This window comes from Protopterus annectens, chromosome 6.part0 (genome assembly GCF_019279795.1).
Source record: "Protopterus annectens isolate FY-2018-M chromosome 6.part0, PAN1.0, whole genome shotgun sequence".
Lineage (NCBI taxonomy): Eukaryota > Metazoa > Chordata > Ceratodontiformes > Protopteridae > Protopterus > Protopterus annectens.
In genome coordinates, this window is record NC_056737.1 from 674993181 (window position 1) to 675016617 (window position 23437).

At 41.5% G+C, this 23437-nt stretch overlaps 1 protein-coding gene across 1 annotated transcript in view; it reads left to right on the forward strand.

Annotated features, from left to right (window-relative positions):
* The window catches only part of LOC122803876, a 169472-nt gene that overhangs the window by 117447 nt on the left and 28588 nt on the right, over positions 1 to 23437 (forward strand). The window contains exon 3 of the mRNA XM_044073556.1: positions 10201 to 10349. Coding sequence (XP_043929491.1) covers positions 10201 to 10349 — 149 coding nt within the window. The remainder of the gene's footprint in view (positions 1 to 10200; positions 10350 to 23437) is intronic.

The window sequence follows — 23437 nt, forward strand, 5'->3', positions numbered from 1 at the left end:
AAAAAATTGGCATATTGTCACAAAGGATAAATGGATCCTGGACATTATAAACAGAGGCTACAAATTCCATTTTCACACCCTTCCAAAAATTAGAGGCATGCCAAACTTGCCACACAATCAAAGGGCAGAGGCACAAAGGCAAATTACAGATCTCATAAACATGAAAGCTATTCAAGAGGTACCAACAAGGTCAAGGTTTTTATTCCAGGCTATTTCTGGTACCAAGGAAGGGAAAAGACTGGAGACCTATTTTGGACCTATCCATCCTAAACACATTTCTACTGCACTCAAAATTCAAGATGCTCACTCTACAGCAACTTCTTCCCATGCTGGGCAAGGAGTCTTGGCTGGTAACATTGGACCTCAAGGAGGCATACCTGCATGTCCCAATCAGACAAAATTGCAGAAGGTACCTCAGATTTCTTGCAGGTTCAACTCATTATCAATTCTCTGCATTGCCGTTTGGCTTGTCTACTGCGCCCAGAGTATTCACAAAATGCCTGGCATCAGTAATTGCCTACTGCAGACTTCAAGGGATACAAATATACCCCTATTTGGACGACTGCCTGATCCAAGCAGACAGCAAGCACATTCTTCTGAAACATCTGGCTTATGTAATAATGTTGTTGAACTCTCTGGGATACACAGTCAACAAAAATAAATCAAGGCTAATACCATCTCGGAAGATCATTTTCCTGGGTGCCAATTTGGACACAAACACCCAGATGGCCTACCTCACGCCAGAGAAGCAGGGGCAACTAATTCAATACTTCAGAACACTAGCACATTGCACCAGGCTGACTGCAAGGAAAATCCTGCAGGCTCTGGGATTCATGGCATCTTGCATCTTACTAATCCCATGTGCAAAGCTGCATATGAGGAAACTACAATGGTACCTGAAAAACATATGGTCTCAACACAGCCACAGTTTGGAAACAATAATACAACTAATTCCATGTCTGCAAAATGAATTTCTGTGGTGGGCTCAAGCATGTCAAACAAACACAGGTCTTCCATTCAGCAAGCCTCAAGCAAATAGTCATCACAAAAGACGCCTCGGACTACGCCTGGGGGGCGCACATGACAGATCACTGCATTCAGGGCAAATGGTCCCAAAAAGAAAAGCACCTTCACATCAATCAAAAGGAAATGCTAGCAGTAATAAATGCTATTATAGCTTTCAAGGACCTTCTACAACCAGGTCAACTATTGATAAGAACGGACAACACCACAGTTATGTGGTACATAAACAAACAGGGAGGCACACATTCTTACATGTCACTTTGGAACATGGCCATGGACTTACAAATGGAACTACAAGCACAATACTTGCCTGGCAAGGAAAACACGCTGGCAGACAACCTAAGCAGGGATATGACAGAGCCACACGAATGGAAATTACATCCAAAAGTTTTTACAGAAATAATCCAAGAATGGGGAAGGCCAGACATAGATCTCTTTGCCTCCCACAAAAATCATCAATTGACAAAATTCTGCTCAAGGATTTTCCATCCAATGGCCTGGAGAGTGGACGCTCTCTCTTTCAGTTGGACATCAATGACAGTTTATGCCTTCCCACCTCTTCCTCTGCTGCCCAAAGTTCTATTGAAAACCAAAGCAGACAGACCAAAGATGATTCTCATTGCTCGGACTGGCCAAGGCAACACTGGTACCCACTCCTGAGGAGCCTGACGCATTCCCCACCATGGACCCTGCCTCTAATGCCTCTTCTTCTGACTCAGCACAGCTTCAAAACTCTTCACAGCCAGCTAAAAACACTCAATCTAGCCGCATGGAAGATTCCTTAGCATCACAACAGGCCCTACTCTCCAAGGAGGTGCAGGATGTCATTTTGGAGGCCAGAAGGCCATCAACTAGAAAAGCTTACTAAATGGAAACTGTTTGTGTCTGGAATGAGGAAAAGGGCCAGGATCCTGGAAAACTGAATTTACCTCAAATACTACAATATTTGGCTGAGCTGCTAAGCAGTGGACTTTCATTCTCCTCCATCAAAATCCGTGCCTCAGCCATTTCTACAGAATACAACACTGATCCACCTTTATTCTCTCACCCTCTCTTAAGACAGTTCCTCAGAGGGGCTAAGAATTTAAGACCTCCAAGGAAACAACCAGTACCTGCTTGGGATCTTAATTTCATTCTGGAAAAACTGACCTTGCCTCCCTTTGAGCCAGCTGCCTCATCAGATTTGCAATATTTGTCCTGGAAAACAGCTTTCCTTCTGGCTATCACCTCAGCTCATAGAGTTTCAGAACTACAGGCTCTTATGGCTGTCCAGCCTTTTATCATCTTCCATCAGGACAGAGTTTCCTTACGAACCAACCCGTCCTTTATGCCTAAAGTGGTGTCCAGGGTAGCTTTAAATCAGGCCATACATTTACCTACTTTTTATCCTAATCCTCAAAACAAAGGGGAGATTACTACATTCCTTGGACATCCACAGACAACTGCGTTATTATTTGGACAGAACAAAGCCTTTCAGAAAATCAGAACAGCTCTTTGTGTCCTATGTAGGAGCTCAAGGAAAGCCAATCTCCAAACAGACAATCTCAAAATGGATAGCCCTGCACCGCTTTTGCTATTCCTTTCATGGCAAAACTGTACCTACAGGCATTAGGACTCATTTCACCAGGGCCACAGCCACCTCTGCAGCCTTCCTCAGAGGAGTTCCTACCAAGGATATTTTGGAAGCAGCCACTTGGAGTTCTGTGCATACCTTCTCCAAGCACTACAACCTACCATTATACTCCAAATCTAGAGCAGGCTTTGCCACTGCAGTCTTGCAGGGCATTTTGGCTCCTCCTAGTTCCACCTAGTGCCTACCACCCCTTTTTAGCTTTGGGATTCTACCCATCTGTTATGACTGCAGCTGTATGCACGATGAACATAGTACAGTTTTGTACCTACCATAAATGTAGATGTAAGGCTCAAACTGCAGACCCAGGTTCCCTCCCTCCCTCCCCTCTTTGGACAGGCCTGTAGGCTTACACATCCTCATACAACCTGATTGGGGTATTCATTTATGATGTATTTGCTTGCAACTACTGTATTTTGATTATATTGCACTGCATTATTACACAAATTTATGTATTGCCTTCCTTCTGGGGGCACCTGACATCTGGGGCAAGAAAAACTGAAGAAAATGGCGTCGGCTGGTTCCTTTATACGGAAGAAGCGGCGATAACCGAAACCCGGACCTAGACTTTGGAATTGACCAACGAGGACCGCCTGACGGCAGGAGAACCCATCTGTTATGACTGCAGCTGTATTAGCACTCGAACATCTACATTTATGGTAGGTACAAAACTGTACTTTTTGATGCCTTGGAGGCTTCTTGTAGGGCTGCTGCCACTGGCACAGTCATTAGAAGGCATGCTTGGTTAAAGGAACAAAACTTGCCAGATCAAGTAAAAGCTAAGTTATTGGATGCTCCTGTTCAACATAATGTTTTGTTTGGATCTAAGGCTGAAGAGGTGATAAAGAAGATGGGAGGACAAGGTAAAATCCATGCAAACGGTTAAGGATTTCTTGCAAGTACAGCCACCCAGATTTAGTAGGAATTGGCCTACTAAAAATTGGTCCTTTCCCAATTCAGACAGGCCTCAGAGGCCCGAGGAAGGCCCCAAACTCAAGCCTCTTATAGACCAAGACAGTGGACTGCTTCCACCCCTAGGGGAGGAGAGGACAGGTTGCAAGCTCATAGAAAACAGGCTCAATGACTCCCCCTGTTGGGCTGCAGGAACTTCTTGCCTGGAAGCCCCTCTGAGGAAAAAACTTTTTTTCATCTAAATTGACTCGTATAACCCAAGACAAGTGGGTTCTGGATGAAAACATCAATGGTTAGCTGGTTCCACTTTCAGAAATGGGACAAGGTTTTTACTCAAGGCTCTTTCTAGTCTCCAGAAAGCAAAATTCATGGAGACCCATTCTGGATCTGTCGGTCTTGAACACTTTCAAAATTCAAGATGCATACTCTACAGCAGCTACTTCCAATGCTCACCAGAAATGCATGGATGGTAACATTGGATTTAAAGGAGGCTTATTTACACATTCCCATCAGGCAGACTATCAATTCTCGGGTCTTCACCAAATGCCTGGCTCCAGTAGTAGCTTATTGTAAACTCAAGGGAATTCAAATTTAATGTCTTACTCCAGCATCTAGAATTTGTTCAAAAACTTCTCAAGTTCCTGGGATTCACTGTAAACATAAAGTCAGATTTGACACCCTCACAACAGATAACTTTTCTGGGTGCTCTTCTAAACACAACAACCCAGATGGCATTTCTGACATACGAAAAACAATTACAGCTGGCTTCAACTTTCAAAACCTTGGCATCATTAACTCCGCTATCTGCAAGGAAATTCCTGCAGGCTTTGGGTTACATGGCCTCCTGCATCCTTCTCGTACCATATGCAAGACTACATATGAGGAAAATACAGTGGTACCTCAAAAGTGTATGGTCTCAGCATTGCCACAGTTTAGACATACAGATCACTGTCCTGCCTTGTCTTCAAAAGGAATTCCTTTGGTGGTCCAAGGTATGTACTCAAAACAAAGGGAAGGCCTTCAGTCTGCCTCCAGCCAGTCAGATACTAACCACGGATGCCTTGGATTATGCATGGGAAGCCCATTTGCAGGGCAACTGTCTGCAGGGCCTTTGAACAAAGGATCAGAAGCACATGCATATCAATTTAAAGGAAATGTTAGCCATTCAGAACACTCTATTGGCAACCAGGACAACTACACAGACAACACCACAGTTATGTGGTACATGAATATATGGAACACAGCTCTAGCTTACAAATGGGACCTTCAAGCTCAGTTTCTACCAGGGAGGCAGAACATCCTGGCAGACGGTCTGAGCAGGAACCTGTCAGACCCGATGATTGCAGCGGTCTGGGGATGTCCTCACATAGACCTCTTTGCATCCCACCTCAATCATCAGCTACAGATTTTCTGCACAAGGACATTCCACGAACTAGCTTGGAAAGTGGATGCACTATCATTCAGTTGGAGAAACCTCTACCTCTTCTTCCACGGGTGTTATTAAAGATCAAACAGGACAAGCCCAAGATGATAATTTTACTGGCCCCAAATTGGCCTCGACAGTTTTGGTACCCAACTCTGAAAAACCTTTCTCTGGAGCCTCCTTGGGTTTTACCTCAGACTCCGAACCTTCTGTCCCAACACCATGGATGTCAAGACTCTCAGCCTGGCTGCCTGGTTAATCCAGGGTCTATGATTCATTCTCTCCTACTTATGGATGTCATTTCGATTTTGCACCTGGATGCAGGCTCAGGATTCAGATCCTCTTATTCCTAACATTCCTCTGATTTTACTTGATCTGACAGACCTCTTACATAAGGGTCTTTCTTTTTCTTCCATAAAGATACATGCCTCTGCTATTTCTGCTCATTCTAATACAGACCAATCTTTTCCCACCAGCTCATGAGACAGTTTCTCAGAGTAGATCTCCACCCATTCCTGCCTGGGATCTCAACTATGTTTTGGGAAAACACCTTACACCTCCTTTTGAGCCTGCTGCCACATCTGACATGTGGAACCTTATATTATTTTTCACCAAGACAGGGTGTACTTACTTTACTCCTACTTTCACCTTTAATTCCAAGGTGGTTTCCAAATTATGTCACAAACCATTCACACCTTTTTTTTTCCCCCAGTCTCAAAATAGGGGAAAGGACTCCATTCCTGTAGAGACCACACAGACCACTACGTTTTACCTGACAAGAACCAGACATCAGGAAATCAGAGCAATTGTTTGTTTCTTATGCAGACCATTTCTAAATGGATTGTTCATGGAATCAGATTTTATTATTCACATCATGGAAAGCAAATCCCAGGGAGTATAAGGACTCACTCTAGAAGAGCTGCTGCCACTTCAGCTGCCTCTGCAGTCTTGCAGGGCCTTTTAGCCACCCCGTCCCTCTTATTTTTTTTTTTTGTGTGGTTCCCTTTTCACCCTTCTTCTGAGGTGTATTTGCAACAGTCATGACTGCAACAGTGAAGACACTCTAACATCTACATTTATGGTAAGTGTACACAACTGTACTTTCTTCCAGGTCGAGTGGAGTCTGTTGAGGTGATTTGAGCACCTAAGGAAGATAACACCTGAGTGCCTTCCTCAAGAGGTGTGCCAGTCACTGCCCACTGGGAAAAGGCCCCAGGGCAAACACTGAACACTTTGGAAGGATTAAGTCTGTCAGCTTGCTTGGGAATATTTGATACCACAAAATGACCTGGTGACTTATGCTAAGACAGAAATGTTAGGCCTGTAATTTTCAGCTTGCTAGTACGACAACCCTCACCAACGTAAGCAGTTTGTAAAACAGTTGGCTGGCTGGCTGGGTAGATGGATGAAAGCAGCACACAGACATTGACAGAGTTGGTATAGAACCAAAGTAATGAAGATGTGAGCTTTTATTTGGCTGTCTGTGCTACCTCACTCCAGCCACCACAAGTCTCCATCAGTAAAGCTATGATTGCTATTTGAAAGCATTGGCAAAGCAGTTCTGGTTGCATAGCTATTTAGTCTTGAAGTTGGACAGCTTCAGATCCTGATTTTTTTTTTTTTGTCTATGTGCCCACACTTTTCAAATATTTCAAGAAAATGCAGTTTCTCTCTGTTTAGGATTTGTGTGATTCAGCCTTCTGTAACACTTCCTATAAAGCTCAGTACATAAAATTGACAATTGTGTAGAGGTGATGCATTTTCTTTGCTTTGCGGTTTTATCTGATCATATATTTGACTGCATTAACTCTTCCTTTTTCTGCTAGTAGTCCTTGTATATATACTTTAAGTACAAAAATTGCAGCCTTTTGCTAACATGCCAGCACAGTGCTTATATTTCTCTGTAACTGGGTTCAGGAATAGATCATGGCACTGAAGGGCTGACAGGATTGGGAACAGAAAAACAACTAAGGGCAGCTTTTCTTTTCCATCTTCAGGTAATGATTGGGCACTAGAAGGAAACCCTAATAACAATTACATGCTGTCCCTTGTCCCTGTAGGTCATGACTTTACATAGTCTGCAAGGAGCATGGATGTTGGTATTATTGCATGTGTTCGTCTTAGTTTACTATCATTTGTTCGAACAGCAAAACATTTGCCGTTCGAAACAACGAAAAGTAAAACCGAACACAAACATTCCGAATGGCCACAATGTCGACCCAAATGATAGACGCGTTTGAGTTGACATTGTTACCGAAACCATCACGTGATAGCCATATAGGAGTTGATGTAAATCAGACTCCTATATGACATATGTTTTTGCAGGGGGGAAGCCCCCCTGCACCTCCCCGCTACTTATATATTCTAAGTCCGGGATCACACTACATTGGGGATATGGATGAATTTCCAATCCCCACTGTAATGCGATCTCTGTGCAGATAGTTGAATACACATATGCGAATGCAGTACTGCATTCACATAAATGTGTTTGACTATCCCATCCACTTAAATTTTGTGCACGGCATTCTGATTTTTAGCAGCAGTGCTGCCACTGTCGTTCACACAAATGATAGCAAACCGTTCATCTCACTTACTGGGAAACAGTCCTCCCCTTCTGCTGGATGACGAATGATGCTGAATTGTTTTTCCCGACTCTTCCCAAAGTACCTACCTAGGAAAAGGAAAACTCCACACTGGAATTCAAAAGTATTTTTTTCATTGTATGTCTGTATTGTGAGTTGTTTCAGTGAATAAAAATCATTCTAAATGTGTTTTATTATATTTTAACTTGTTTCCACAAAGTGTCTGCCATGGGTCCGGAATCCTGTTGACCTGCTGCATGTTCACTCAGAACATCATTCAGTCAAATGCTAACGGCTGAAAAACACTTTTAACCTGCAAAAAAACAAAAAAAATAAAATAAGCTTCCTGCATTCCTCATGTTGGGGAGACCCCCCCCCAACAATATATGGGTCTACTTTGACCCATCAAAATAACACTTCAGTTTCGCTAGTCCGGTTTCACAAAAGTGCATTTCTCCAGAAATGGACTTTCACGAAACTACATATCACTGAATACACTACAGTACATTATGCAGGGGGGGGGGGGCAAGCCCACCTGCATCCCCCACACCCCTGCTACTAATAGGGTCTATATTAGATGAACGAAAGTTCATCTTAGCGAACGCTCACATGAGCGAATATTGCGGAACTCGAAACTGCAATTGCGAGATCGTGGTACAGTGAAGATGGGAATATTTGCCCTTTCCTCACTGTAGTGCGATCTCGGAGTTGGAATATATATTTAGGGGGGGTGTGCAGCCCCCCACAATTGCAGTTTCGAGTACCTGGATATTCGCTCATGTGAGCGTTCGCTAAGATGAACTTTCGTTCATCTAATATAGACCCTACTAATATATACCAACTTCAAGAACGCACTACAGTGGGGAAAAAATTCCCTTAGCTCCACTGTACCGCAATCACCAGCAACAATCTCGGTGATCTGTAGTTTTGTATAAGTGCATTTCCGGAGAAATGCACTTTTCGCGAAACCGGACTAGTGAAACTTCGCTGAAGTATTATTTCAATGGGTCAAAGTAGACCCAAGATATATAGTTATATGTAATTTAGATAGATCCTATCTCACACAACAGTAGGGAATTTGTGCAACTGACGTGAGCTCTGGAAGTGTTTTGTTATTCAACTGGACAGCATTTGTAGTGAATGCTTTCAGATGATCACCTGGTTTCCATGGGGCCTGCCATACTAACATGATCTTGTCTTAATGCTTTGTCTTGCAATATCCAGAATCTGTCATGTCACATGTATACAAGTGCGATATTGTCTGTCTTATAAACAGAATGGCAATGGCAGTAATGTGATGATCTGACATTTCACACAGCTAAACAAAGCTGATTGCGTTTCATTTTTTACCTGGATTGCTGTGATTTGCATTGTTCTTTGATCTGTTCACAGCACTTTTAAAGTCTCAGAAAATAAAGTAGCTGGAACTACTTTTTATTGCTGTTAATCTGCAGTCCCTCAAATACTGAGAGACCCTTACCAGACTCTTCTTGAGCGGTCAGAGTTGTCACTGTAAACCTGGAGCTGTAACTGATTAATAGTTACTTCAAAAAAATTGTAAGTGGCATGTAAACAGCTGCTGCTCTTTCCCAGTGTCCACATTGGGTAGATGTGAGTTTTTATCCTGAACATTATGGAAATGTGTTAAATTTGCTCAGAAGTCCCTTTACTGTTATAATTCGTGCCGTGCCTTGCATTCACTCCAAATGTGCTAAGTTTGCTCAAAAGTCCTTTGCTGTTATAATTCATACCATGCCTTGCAATGCAGTAAAGTTTTGCTTCAAAATAGGCACCACATTCTGTTCTTGAATTCATGCTGTAGTAATATTGTTTTTCATTTTTTTACTGGGGCACAAATATCTCTTCACATTATATTTACCCACTTCTGTCACCTTAATTTATTACACTGTAGTATACTAATACTTCATCAAACCATAATCTTTGAGCATTACAAATGAGTATTTATTCTCTGTGTTGTGAAAAGCCTCAAACACTACTGCCCGTAAAGATGTTGCACTTACAGAAAAGAATATCTTCATTATGTGGATCAGTAGCCAGAAAGATACAGTCAAATATGTGCAAAAGTAATGTTTCTGTTCATCTCTGCAACAAAGACAGTGAAGAAAATATCCACAACTCTTTGCAAGTATGTGCATTTTTTTAAATAGGATCTACTGACGTCAGAAAGAGGATTGCCCTTGCAAGATTGTGGGTAGTACCCATTAGGAAAAAAATATAGATTTTCCTATGGCTGTGGCATGTCATTGGTGAGTGGGGTCAAGGTAAGAAAATCAAAGTTTTGTAAAGTACACGCTGGTCTCTAGTACCTAAACCATATAAGAACCATAGTGCAGAGAAATAAGAAACTGCAAGGATGACTTAAACTGCAAGTAAAAGTGGACAATTCCTTGAATCAATGTACTTGGTTGTACTGTGCAATGGAGTGTAAACCAGATTAGTAGTTGCCTGTTTGTTTGGATGAAGGTGTGTATGAGTAATCAACAGATGGGCTCAAAGGCAGTATTTTAGAGTACATTTTTGACATTTTTCATTTTGGAATTTAATCTTAAAAAAAGGAAAGGGGGATATAACTTATGAGTTCTTTAACATGTCATGCAACTGTTTTTCAGGACAATGAGAAGACTAAAGAAACCATTAAGAGTTGTTTTCCTGCCATACCAGTCCAATGTTCAACAGAAAGTGTAAAACGACTTGACCAGCTTTTTGACTTAAATTCAGATGAAAGCAATGAAGATGGAGAGAAACAGAAAAAATCATGGTAATATTTAATGACATAAGTACTTCAAGTCTGAACAGTAAATTAATTTCATAGTACTTTTATAGTCAGTATAGTAATGTCATTGTGTAATGGAATTTCATAGTACTTTACAGTCAGTATAGTAATGGCATTGTGTAATGGGCGTTGTGTATCTGTTTGCAGTAAGGGTCCTTTTACTATGCAACATATACTGAGTCTATGAATACTTCATAACATTTTTTAACATGTCATCATTACCACTTAAGGTATCCTTGGATTGTGAAACCGAATGCTGCAAACATAAAGTCTTTATGTCTTTTATGACTGCTGCACCATTAGCAAGACATGAAACTTGAATATCCAAGCAGTAGTAGCAGATACGTTGTGTGTAGCTTTGTAGCTGAGATAGTGATAGTTTACCCAGGAAAGGGGGTGCAAAGAGCTCAAAATCAGCTTTAACTGAATACTAATTAAATGTACTTAAAAGTGGAGTGTTGGCACTTCACAACATGCACCACCTAGGTTAATGGTTTAATAACCAAAGTATTGCCCTCTTTCTTGCACTACAAACTCCTTTTATAAACTTAAGTACAGGTAGGCATTTGGTTTGGTAGCATGCATTCTGATTACTGTACATTTCTCACTGTTCAGTATTTCTTTAGCCATCGCACAGCAGTTTACCATTTCAAGGATTTTGTTATCCTTTTCTAAGAACAAGATTTCTTTTGTCATTTTCTAAGAAAGACTGGCTAGACTACCAGGCTTTCAGTGAAATCAGAAAATGTTCTTGTTCCTTCCTAGGAAAAAAGCTTTCACTGTTAACATGGTCTTTTAGATAAGCAGGTACGCACCTTTCATGCACAAAATGACCAGCCTGAATAGTTTGTAGACTGACTTTCTTCTTTCAGAACAGGTACTGGTTTGGTTCCTTTATGATCTTTGGCCACTATAGGAGCAGGTACTGGTATCACATCCTTGGATATCTCATGTTATCAGATGCCTCTCTAATACACAGAAGGGGAACTCTGCACTGCTTAGTGAATTCATTTTTGAGGTACACAAAATGGATCAGTTTCTGTGAATCTTCCGATTGTGTACATGCCTTCTTGTTTTTCACTATAAGTGAAGACTAAAAAAAAAAAAGGTCTTCCACGTCTTTAATGCGGATGTAGCTCTGTTTATTTTTTATTTGATTGGAAATAAATAAACACAGACCTACTTCTGTTTATTACACAGAAGTAGCTCTGTTTTGCGATGTTTTGATTGGCCTGTATACCGGCATACGGGCCAATCAAAAATTGCTAAACACAGAGCTTCGTTTAATGCGGAACTTCTGCATTAAACACAAGAAGCTCCGTGTTTAGCAATGTTTGATTGGCCCGTATGCTGGTATACAGGCCAATCAAAAAAAAACAAAAAAAAAAAAAACAAAGCAGAGGCTGCCCGGGATTTAAACCGGCAGGCAGGACTCTGGATCAGGCTGCTGATCTCGGGACAGTCCCGCCCGAATAGGGACGTCTGGCAACCCTGAATGTAAGACACATGTCTGGAACAGCTCTCTGTTGTGCCAGGAATCTGTTAAGAAAAGCAGTTGTAGTTTTTCATACAAACTATGTGTACACTTTTTTAAAAGTTCTGAACCTTTTATAGTTTTCAAAAGTCCTCACTGCTTTTTCTTAATTCTTTTTACTTTTTAATTCCAGCAGGGGTCTTAGCCTTCTCGATGCAAGCACTTTTGCTGGAGATAAACATGTCTTGATCAGTAATCATAACTGAAAAGAAGTGTGGCAGTCTTCTTTCCAGACTCACATTTCACTTTAATTAGGCCGCTGAATTAAGCATAGAATGGTAAAGTAGTACTATGAAGAGTTCTGTTTTGTTTATAAAATGTGTTGATTCTACACTGGTGATGTTTTGTATCAAACACTGACATTTCTAGGATACCATCCACTCAAAAACTGACTCAGTTTTTCAGTGCTTTCAGGTAAAGCAGCAGAATTCATGGAAGGAAAAAAAAAAAACATCCAAAGATTGGACCACCAAAGTCAACTGCATTTTAGACCATGGATTCCAAAACAATTTCCAAGGATATAAAGATGCATTCTGCTGTGAATTACTGTTTGACTGACATTAATCGAACAGTTGGATTGCTTTTTTCCATATACTGAGCCATGCCAAACCACCATACATAAAACCTGGTTAAACCTTTCATCCTGGCCATTGTAGGCTAAGGTTCTTTTAATATTTTCACTGTTACAGAATAACCTTGTTGTGGGATCATGATTTAGGCCCCTTCAGTACACAGTCATTTCTCATACTAAGTGCTAGCGTTTTACGTGATTATTTCAAAAGGCACACTTTCACTGTGTATTCAAATGTGTGTGACAAAAGTATATCTTTGGCATTTCAATGTTTGATTTGCTGAGTTTGTGTACTTGTGCACTGGCCATTACATCTAACATCAGTACTTAATCAGATTTGTAGAATTTTGTAAACTGCTATCCTTCATAAGTACAGTATTCTACTGTTCTGTAAACAGCTTCATAAGCATGTTTTTTGTAGGTCTGCTTGTAATTTGCATGGAAGGGAAAATGACTATAGAAAGTTGTATGGAATCCCTGGATTACCAAAATTACTGCTAAACCTTCCTTGTCTGTGAATGAGTACTTTTAATTGTCAGACCTCGGTGTTTGTTTGTGTCTTTCGGCTTTTCCCAGTTAGGGGTCGCCACAGCAGAACTCCGGTCCGCTAACGATTGGTAGTTGATTTTTATGTGCCGAGTTACCAGCCCTGATACACAACCTTCAATGAAGGTACGCCCATTCACGCATATCTCCACGTAGAAGATGCTCTAGCTGAGAATCGAACCGGACAGCGTCTTACTGTGAGGCGACAACGCTACTGCAGCACAGGGTTGCCAGACGTCCCTATTTGGGCGGGACTGTCCCGAGATCAGCAGCCTGATCCCGAGTCCCGCCCTGCCAGTTTAAATCCCGGCCAGCCTCCGTTTTGTTTGTTTTTTGTTTTTGATTGTCCCGTATACCTGGCATACGGGCCAATCAAAATTACTAAACACGAGCTTCTGTGTTCCGCATTAACACGAAGCTCCGTGTTTATTTTTGATTGGCCCATATGCCGGTATACAGGCCAATCAAAAATCGCTAAACATGGAGCTACTTGTGTTGAATGCGGAACTGCAATGCATTAAACACGAGAAGCTCCGTGTTTAGTGCATTAGTGCAGAGCTACTGAGTGAGCTCAGATGTTCTTCATCTCACATTGCTGCAGTCCTTACACTTGGGGTAGTCCGCTGTCCTCGGTCGGCCCGAATATCAAAGTATAAGGCTGACGTCGGTCAAGGCGCATTAGACTGACATCAGGACGTCAGGGTACAAATGCGCATGACCGACGTCATATCCTCAGTCTTTTTTGCCGCATGGTCCGATGCAGAAGCAGCGTTGCAAGTGCCGTTCGGCGTTCTGAAATTTTTCGAGTTCGGAGTTTCAGACCGAGTCAAAGTTGGCTAAGTACCCCGTTGGGGAATATTTTACTTTTTCTTGCCTCAGTGGTTTACCGGATGTCAGAAAAAGTGAATAACTGTATTTCTTGTGAAGAACAGATACCGCATAGAGATTATCATACCTTGTGTATTCCTTGTTTAGGGCCTGAGCACGACGTTGTTGGGTGTCGCTTTTGTGCTAGGTTCAATAAGCGCACTATTAAGAGCGGTTAGATTGTGCCAGGTTAGTCTTTGGGAAGCGGTGCAATTACACTATGCCGCCGGATGCTCCGGCGTCCGCTTCTTCAAAGAAGCGCAAGGATAAAGCAGCTAAGCCCAGGGTAGACGAGTCGTCCGTACCAGACGCCGGTTCTTTAGAGGTATCGGTGGAGCCGCCGGTTCCACCGGAGGTTTCTCTGGAGGCCCAGGGGGAGACCTTGTTATTGCAGGATGTGGCCTCTCCGGAGGCAAGTCAGGCTGAAGGGGCTTCTCAGGTTACTGTACTCCCTCCCTTCCTAGGGTGGTTAGGCCTTCTGTTTCCAAGGCTTCTCCCAGAGGCAGGCCAGGTTTAGCTTCAGTTGGTGTCACTCCTAGTTCTTCAGGATCTGTGCCCAAGAAGCATATGCTTAAAATGGCAGAAGATTTGATTACCTTAATTAGAGGTTCTTTGCCCCTCCTGATAAGAGGCCTAGGGTGGAACCTGAGTTAGGAGTGTTGAGCAGGCTTCAGATGTTTCAGAGTCTTCGGCTGAAGACTTGCAGGAGTATTCTCCTTATTCTGATTCTGATGTGGATGATTCTACTCCTTCTGCTTCTCCTCCTGAGGATTTTTCTTTTCAGAGACCCTCCATTCCATGAGGGAGCATTTTAAGTGGGAAGGTCAGGATTTCTCAGATTCCAGGAAAAGGCTTAGGGAATTTCTGTTTTACCCCAGCATAGGCCTTTGGCTATACCTCCTGTTTTGGATGTTGTGGAGGATGTGTTTGCAGAGGCTTCTCTTAATCCTGATTCCCTGCCTCCTGCTCCTGTTAAGCCGGATAGGTATTATAGGGTGCCTGAAGCTCATAAGTTTCTTTTTAAGAGTCCTAGGGCGGACCCAGAAACTGTTAGTCAGGGGCCTAAGGGTGTTAAGGCTTCTGTTTTAAAAATCCGGTTCCTCCAGATAAAGAGGCTAGGGCTTTGGATAGATAGGGAAAGAAAGTTTATCGTCTTCCACCCTAGCTATGAGGGCTCTAAATTGCCAGTTTCACATGTTGAAATACCAAAACTATCTACTGTCTCAATTAAAGTCTAAGGTAGATGCTCTGGCGGAAGGTATTGACTGTAAAGAGTTACAGGATTTGGTACATGTCTCTGAACAAGTGGGTAAGCATTCTTTGCAATGTGGTTTTGATGCTGTACAGGCCTCGTCTAGGGTGGCTGCCACAGGGTCAGTTCTTCATGAGGCACGCCTGGCTGAGGGATCAGAATTTATCTGACCATGTTAAGACAAGGATTTTGGATGCTCCTTTACAATCTGATGTGTTATTTGGTTCACCTGTTGAGGCAGTCTTAAAGAAAATGGAAGACAAGGCAAAGTCTATGCAGACTGTTAAAGATTTTTTGCAGGTTCAGCCTCCGAAGTTTAGCAGAAATTGGCCTACTAAGGGGTGGATGTATCCTTCTTATGATTCCCAGTCTAGGGGCAGGTCTAGACGGGGTAGGGGCAGAGCTCAGGGCTCTTTCAGGCCTAGAACAGGAGTTCACCTGCACAGTCTTGGTGAGGGCAGGGGTCAGTCCTTTCATAAACAGACCCAATGACCTACCTTTTCAGCTGCCAGAGTCTTCTCGACTAGCAGCACCTTTGGGAGGGAGGTTGGCACTTTTCAAAGAAAATTGGAGTTTAATTACCCAAGACAGATGGGTATTGGATATCATACACCAAGGTTACAGGTTTTATTTCCATACCTTGCCTCCTTTCAAAGGCATGCCAGACGTTCCTCCTCAGCAAAGAATAGAGGCTCACAAACAGATTTCTCTGCTACTCCAAATAGGAGCCATTCAGTCGGTCCCTCTGTCAGAAGTGGGCCTAGGATTTTATTCTCGCCTGTTCCTAGTACCAAAGAAGGGGAACACGTGGAGACCAATTTTGGATTTATCTATCCTCAACACTTATCTGGACATTCCCAAGTTCAAAATGTTGACGTTACAACAGCTTTTACCTCTGCTGGGCAAAGATCATTGGATGGTGACTCTGGATCTCAAGGAGGCTTACCTTCATGTTCCTATCAGGCTAAGTTGCAGGAAGTATCTACGTTTCCGGGCTGGGACTTCTCATTATCAGTTCTCTACATTGCCCTTTGGCTTATCTACTGCGCCCAGAGTATTCACGAAGGTTCTGGCTCCAGTAATAGCTTTCTTCAGACTAAGGGATACAGATCTATCCTTATTTGGACGATTGTCTGATTCTGGCTCAAGGAAAAGAAGAGCTTCTTCATCATCTTCACTATGTGATAGCAGTGCTAAGATGCCTAGGGTATTCTGTGAACGAAATAAAGTCCAGTCTAGTACCCCCTCAGGACATGTGCTTTCTGGGTGTGAGACTGAATACAGCATCCCAGATGGCCTTTTTGACCCCGGACAAACAAAAGAATCTTTCTCTTTACTTCCATCAATTGTCTCATCAGTCCAGGCTGACTGCAAGGACAGTCCTTCAAGCCTTGGGGTTCATGGCATCTTGTATTCTGGTGCTTCCCAATGCCAAACTGCATATGAGGAAGTTACAATGGTATCTCAAAAATGTATGGACACAGCACTGCCAAGATTTGGACACTGTCATTCAGATAATACCTTCCATTCAAAAGGAATTTTTGTGGTGGGCTCAGGAATGTCACCTAAACAAGGGACTCTCTGTGACCCGGCCAGAGGCGAGTCATATTCTAACAACAGATGCCTCAGACAAAGCTTGGGGAGCTCATCTAAATGGAAAGTGGATACAAGACACGTGGCCTGCCAGACTTCTACATCTACATATCAACCTGAAGGAGATGTTAGCAGTCCAATTTGCATTAATAGCTTTCAAGGATTTACTTCTTCCAGGGCAGGTGTTGATTCTAACAGACAACACAACTGTCATGTGTTACATCAACAAGCAAGGGGGAACACATTCTTATCCTCTGTGCAGACAAGCAATGATTTTGTGGGAGACTGCTCTCAGTTTACAGCTAAATCTTCAGGCAAGGTTTCTGCCGGGAGCACAGAACTCCTTAGCAGATGTGTTGAGCAGACAAATTATGGATCCCCACGAGTGGAAATTGGATCCTCATGTATTTCAGAAATTGACAGTGTCATGGGGAACTCCAGACATAGATCTGTTCGCTTCTCCACTAAACTACCAGCTGCCAAAGTTTTGCACAAAAAGTTTTCATCCTACAGCTTGGAAGGTGGATGCTCTTTCATTCAATTGGAGCAATCTTCATGTGTACGCCTTTCCACCTCTGCCTCTCCTCCCAAAGGTACTTCTGAAGGTCAGACAGGACAAGCCAAGGATGATTTTAATAGCTCCAGATTGGCCTCGACAGCATTGGTACCCACTACTGAGAAGTCTGGTACGGAGCCTCCATGGCCTTTACCTTCGATTCCACACCTGCTGACTCAGGAGAACAGTCATTTACTCAATGTCAAACTTCACTCTCTTCACCTGACAGCCTGGCATATTCTGTTTTAAACCCTGGAGGGTTTCAGCTTCCACAGCAAGTTTTGAATGTTATTTTGGAAGCCAGAAGGCCTAGTACAAGGAAAGTGTACGCAGATAAATGGAAGAGATTTTTATTTTGGAGTGCAGCAAAAGCATTTGATGTTTCTAAGCCTAATTTAAGTGTGGCTCTTCAATATCTAACTGAGTTACTGGACAAAGGTTTGTCCTTCTCTTCTATTAAGATTCATGCTGCAGCAATTTCTGCTCACTATGATTGTGACCCACCATTGTTTTCTCATCCTTTGTTTAAGCAATTCCTTAGAGGGGCAAAGAATATAAGACCCCCACGGAGAGCTCCTACTCCTGCTTGGGATCTCAATTTTGTGTTGGAGAAACTCACTCTACAACCTTTTGAGCCTGCAGCTACTGCTGAGTTGAAATATTTATCATGGAAGACTGCTTTTTTTGTTAGCCATTACCTCTGCGAGAAGGGTTTCTGAATTACAGGCCCTTATGGCAGTTGAGCCTTTCTTAATTTTCCATAAGGATAGGGTATCTTTACGTACTAATCCTTCCTTTATGCCTAAAGTGGTTTCTAGTGTGTCTTTAAACCAAACTATTCATTTGCCTACCTTTTATGCAAACCCCCAAAATAAAGGGGAAAAGATTTTGCACACTTTGGATATACACAGGCAGTTGCGATATTATTTGAGCAGAACTAAAGGGTTCAGGCAGTCTCAGCAGTTATTTGTTTCTTTTGCTTTGAGTTCTCAGGGCAAGCCTGTGTCAAAACAAACTATTTCTAAGTGGATTGGGTTTTGCATTGCTTTCTGTTATTCCCATCATGGCAAGGAGGTTCCAGCTGGGATTAGGCCTCATTCCACTAGGGCTACTGCCACTTCAACAGCTTTTTAAGGGGGGTGGCAACTAAAGATATCTTGGAGGCAGCTACTTGGAGTTCTGTGCACACTTTCTCTAAGCATTATCACCTTCCACTTTACTCTAAATCTAGGGCTGGTTTTGCCACTACTATTTTACAGGGCATTTTGACAGCTCCTGCTTCTTTATAGTTGTGCCAGCCTCCCTTACCTCTGCTTTGGGATTCTACCCAGTGTAAGGACTGCAGCAATGTGAGATGAAGAACATAGTACAGTTTTGTACCTACCATAAATGTAGATGTTCGAAGATCCACATTGCTGCAGTCCAGTTTCCTCCCTCCTTCCCTCTGTAGTTAGAGGCGGTTGTGTGGGTTGGATTGTAAATATTGTGTATATTGTATATATTGTACATATTATTAGTGCTAGGGTGGTTGGTTGTTGGTTTTGTTGTCTTTGGGTTTTGACCTTTCTTGTTAGGGTCTTCTGACATCTGGGGCAAGAAAAGACTGAGGATATGACGTCGGTCATGCGCATTTGTACCCTGACGTCCTGATGTCAGTCTAATGCGCCTTGACCGACGTCAGCCTTATACTTTGATATTCGGGCCGACCGAGGACAGCGGACTACCCCAAGTGTAAGGACTGCAGCAATGTGGATCTTCGAACATCTACATTTATGGTAGGTACAAAACTGTACTTTCTTTAATGTGGAACTGTGTTCCGCATTAAAGACCTTTTTTTTTTTTTGGTCTTCACTTGTCGTGAGAGACCTTCTCTTTTTTTTTTTTTTGTCCCTACCTAGGGGGCTGGAAATCTGGCAACCCTGCTGCAGCACCACATAACCATAAATCCTTGGGGTTTTTCACTACTGTTACGTATACTGTGCACAAGCATAGCACCTGTGCCATGAGACTGGTTCCTCATGATGAAGCTGGATGAGGAGTCCAGCTGCATCTGGTGGAACTGTTCTTATATTTTAATTTTTTTTTTTTTTACATTTTCTCCATTTAATATAGTGTTAACATTTTTGGAATTAATTATTTTTAATGCAACCAATTATTTAAACAGTTTCCTGTTTCAGAGGAAAGTATGTCCTTCGTTTCTGCCACAATTAAATACATTTTATTTAGCCTCCTTCTTCAGAGCTGAGTTGGTCTAGTGATCTAATTCACTATGCTAAGCAAGCCAGAATCGGTTCTTTTAACTCCTGGCAAAGATGAGCACAGTATCGGCTCTTCCTGATTTTTTGTGCATATTCTTCTCCATAACTTTTTAGTATATGTTTAGCTGCTTGCGTGATTGTTACTCATTTCCCAAACATTTTGTTTACTTATTGTGCTTACACGATTTCCATTGTACACCTCAAAACATACTAGCTTGTCATCTGTGTTAATTCATATAGGGAATTTGTTTTTGCAGACTTAAGCTTTGCATATACATATATGTATGTGTGTGTATGTATGTACGTATGTATATATGCCCCCACTACCTGTCTGTCATCATTCCCCTCCCGACCAACTGCCCCACTTGTTTTCTCATCACCGAGGGCAAGAGTCAGCTGAAAGGAGCCATCATACAGGACAACCTTTAGGGTCATTTGAGGGGTTTCCCTTTAAGCCTTACATCCTTTGCTCAATTTTAGTTACTTAATAGAAAGGAGTGTGCAGTAAGCTGTCCATTATGTTCATCACTTATTTCCTCAAAGGACATTGCCAGCCAGCAGTTCTGCTCACCTGCCCTCAAACTTGGGTGTTGTTTTCCCCGTCTCCACCAGAGAAATCACGTCAACCTAATGTACTTATCAAATGCCTGCAACCCCATCTCTTCCTTCAGAGAAGATAAACTGTCATGTCTCTTCAGTCCTGTCCTTCATTGCTTGACGTCTCCAACACTGAGATCACTAAATGAATTCTGGTCATCTGGTTCACTGCCCTGGTTCCATCCCTTTGCACCATATAGTCAGACAGCTTTCCATACAATGTTAATAAATGTATGTTTTTGATATTTCTTTCTTCCTTAGCATGAAAAGTATGTGAGCACTCCTTGCAAAGACTTCTTTCAGCTCTTGTAATAATGTTTTGTTCATTTTTCTTAGTTTTCTTGGATTTGACTTTGGTTATGTACAAAATAATCTCAGAATTCCAAATACCGAACTTCATTTGAATGGAAGCCCACTGGAGATGGTCTGCCAAGCCTCTCACCTTGAGAAAGAACAACTAGTCGTCATCTTAAATCCCCAGACCAGATGGTCACCAGTAGGGTAGCTTTTAAAACCTATGTCAACTGCATTATAGTTCTTGCTATATAAACGTAAATGTCTTAGCACAGAGACATTTTCTAAATTTGTTTTGAGAAACTCTTTATTATGTTGATTTGCATAACTGATGGGCATTATTTTGTTGCATTCCATACTCTGGAGTCCTCTACTATGGTATGTTGCTGCCAGATATTTGACTTAACAAATATATACTTTAACTGCTGTTTGCACTTCTATATCAATATTTAAGGTATTTTCAAATGTCATGTTACTTTATGATAATAACCTTAATCATCATTCTTTCATTCCATTTATAGTTGTACTAAGGTATTTTCAAATGTCATATACTTTAAGATAATAACCTTAATCATTATTCATGCCTTCATTCCATTTATAGTTGTACCTCTAAGTATGTGATGTTCTGTCTGTATAATTACAGCCTTGAGCTTATTTTCTTAACTTAGCAACATACTCAAACTCTGATTCTGTAAGCTGCCAAGTATATCCATAGGTTTAAGGTTAAAATGATTCTGCAATATGTTGTCATTGGGTCTGATAGGACTCAGGAATACTCTTCATTAAACTGTAGGTGCCAAAGAAAGGTGGATCTTTTCCTAGCTTTATTTGTAGCACCTTTGATAGGAAGAAGCTTGCAATAATTGCCACACAATTTGCTTTTCTCATCAAAAGCAGTCAGAATGTGCGTCTTGCTGGATTTATGCTTTGGTTTAGGAACTGTGACCTCTGCGAGATATGTTGTAATGTTGCAAGGATTTGCCAGAGGTCGCTACAGCAACACCATTACAATCTAAAGGGTTTTAAAATCAAGTCCGTTTCTCAGGGCTTGCCACGTTACTGACAAAAGAAAGAAATTAGTAACTCTTTAAAAGGCCCTTTTGAAAGGAGTGGTGTGAACTGTTTATATTTTTAAGTGCCGTAGTGGGCCAGCAGACATGAGAGCAAACAGTGTCCCTTTAGGACAGGTTGTTTGGGTAGTGTTCCTTTAACATTTTTTCAGTTAACATGGCAGCAGGGAAATGTGTGCTTGATGTGAACACGCACTTTATATATTCCAGGTCGTTCACTTGTTCTGAAAGGTAATTCATGTAGATGGATAGTACCACAAGATCTATTTTTTATTCTGCGAAAATGTCTACAGTTGAGAAGATCACGCTTTTTAAAATAGTCCGTGATTTAAGTTGCAAAACGACTTTTTTGGAAGAATAAACAATAGGTAGAGTTTGCGGTTCTGTCTACATAAATTACGCTACAGAAAAAGTGAACGACTTAGAATATATAAAGTGTGTGTACACATCAACCACTCATTCCCCTGTTGCCCCATTAATGGAAAAGTACCGAAATTTCTTTAATTTTCCTCTTCCTCCAGTTGATATGAATACTGTTCTTTAAATCTGCAGACTTTTTTGATAAAATTGAAAATTGAGTTTCTGTAACATGAAGGGTGAAACATCTTTAATGATTTTAATAATTTTAAAAGGAAAGCCAAACTTCAGTAGTATACTAGTAGTAGAAAATGTTCTGTATGGCTTAATAGATGAGAATGTTTTAGATGTACTGATGCAGAGATGAGAATGCTTGCCAATCTGAGGAGGAACTCAAACCATTGTTACCCTAATACTGAGTAAATATACTTCATAGTAAAGTGTTTATTGTTAACAATGTGTACCAGCTAGGTTAGCCATTTAATAACTAAGATGCAACTGTGACTTTGCAGGAATCGAATATTCCCATATGCAGCCCACCCCAGGTTAGAAACTCAGAATAATGAGCACATTTGCTACATTGAAAAGACTAATATAAAAGGGGGGGGGCTTATTCCTTACAAACTGTCTTGCTTTTCCTTGTATCTGGATGGTTTCTGGAGCAAGGCTGAGGTTTTGGGATCTCCTTGAAGTTCTCAAACTTCATATTGGAGTTTCATGGCATGTACTGCATGTAATTCACAGCACAAGTTTCACTTAACTTGAAGTACATGTGCTCAAGATAATGCAATCATTAGCAATAATGAGCAAAAGGAACATCAGTACAAAGTGTCGAACATACTCCCCTGATTCCTCATGCACCTTGTTTTATTATTCACACTCTTAGGTCACTAACCTGGACAAACCACAGTCATTGAGAAGCAGTGAAAAACTGTCTTTCCCTTTTCCCAGAAAGCTATAAACCTTGAGAATATAAAACATGATACCCTTGAAGCACTAATATGTCACTTCTAACTGAAGAGAGTAACAGCCCACAAGGAGCTACCACCCCAAGCAGTTATGCTAGAGCAGTTGTAATACATTAAGCCTGGTACTGAAATGTAAGCCACAATTTTATTTGTTGAGAAATTGGTAGGTGAGAACCTCAGGCATTTTATTTACTAAGAAGTCATAATCAAGGCAAGTAGTGTATTAGTGTTTTCTTGGAGTCCAAATGTTGATACCATCTATGTTTCTGTGGAATCTTTAAATGCCCATTTCTTAGCAGAGTACAAGATGCTGTCTTTACAAGACTGACAGTTGAAGAAATAATCTGAAAGTCTATTTGAATAAGGTATTGCTGCTGTCAAAGTAATTAATTTTGATGCTGACATTCATAGTTATGGATGCATATTTACCAGGACTGACTGACTTCCATACTGCCGTGTGGTGTTTTTTTTTTTTTTTTTTTTGTAAAACTACATGAATCGCTGAAATATAAACACAGAAGACTGCAATAAGAAAACTCTGGCCTTCTGACCATGTCTGATTATATAAACTCTGGAACTGCTTTTAGACCAAGGTCGTAGTCTGCCTGTT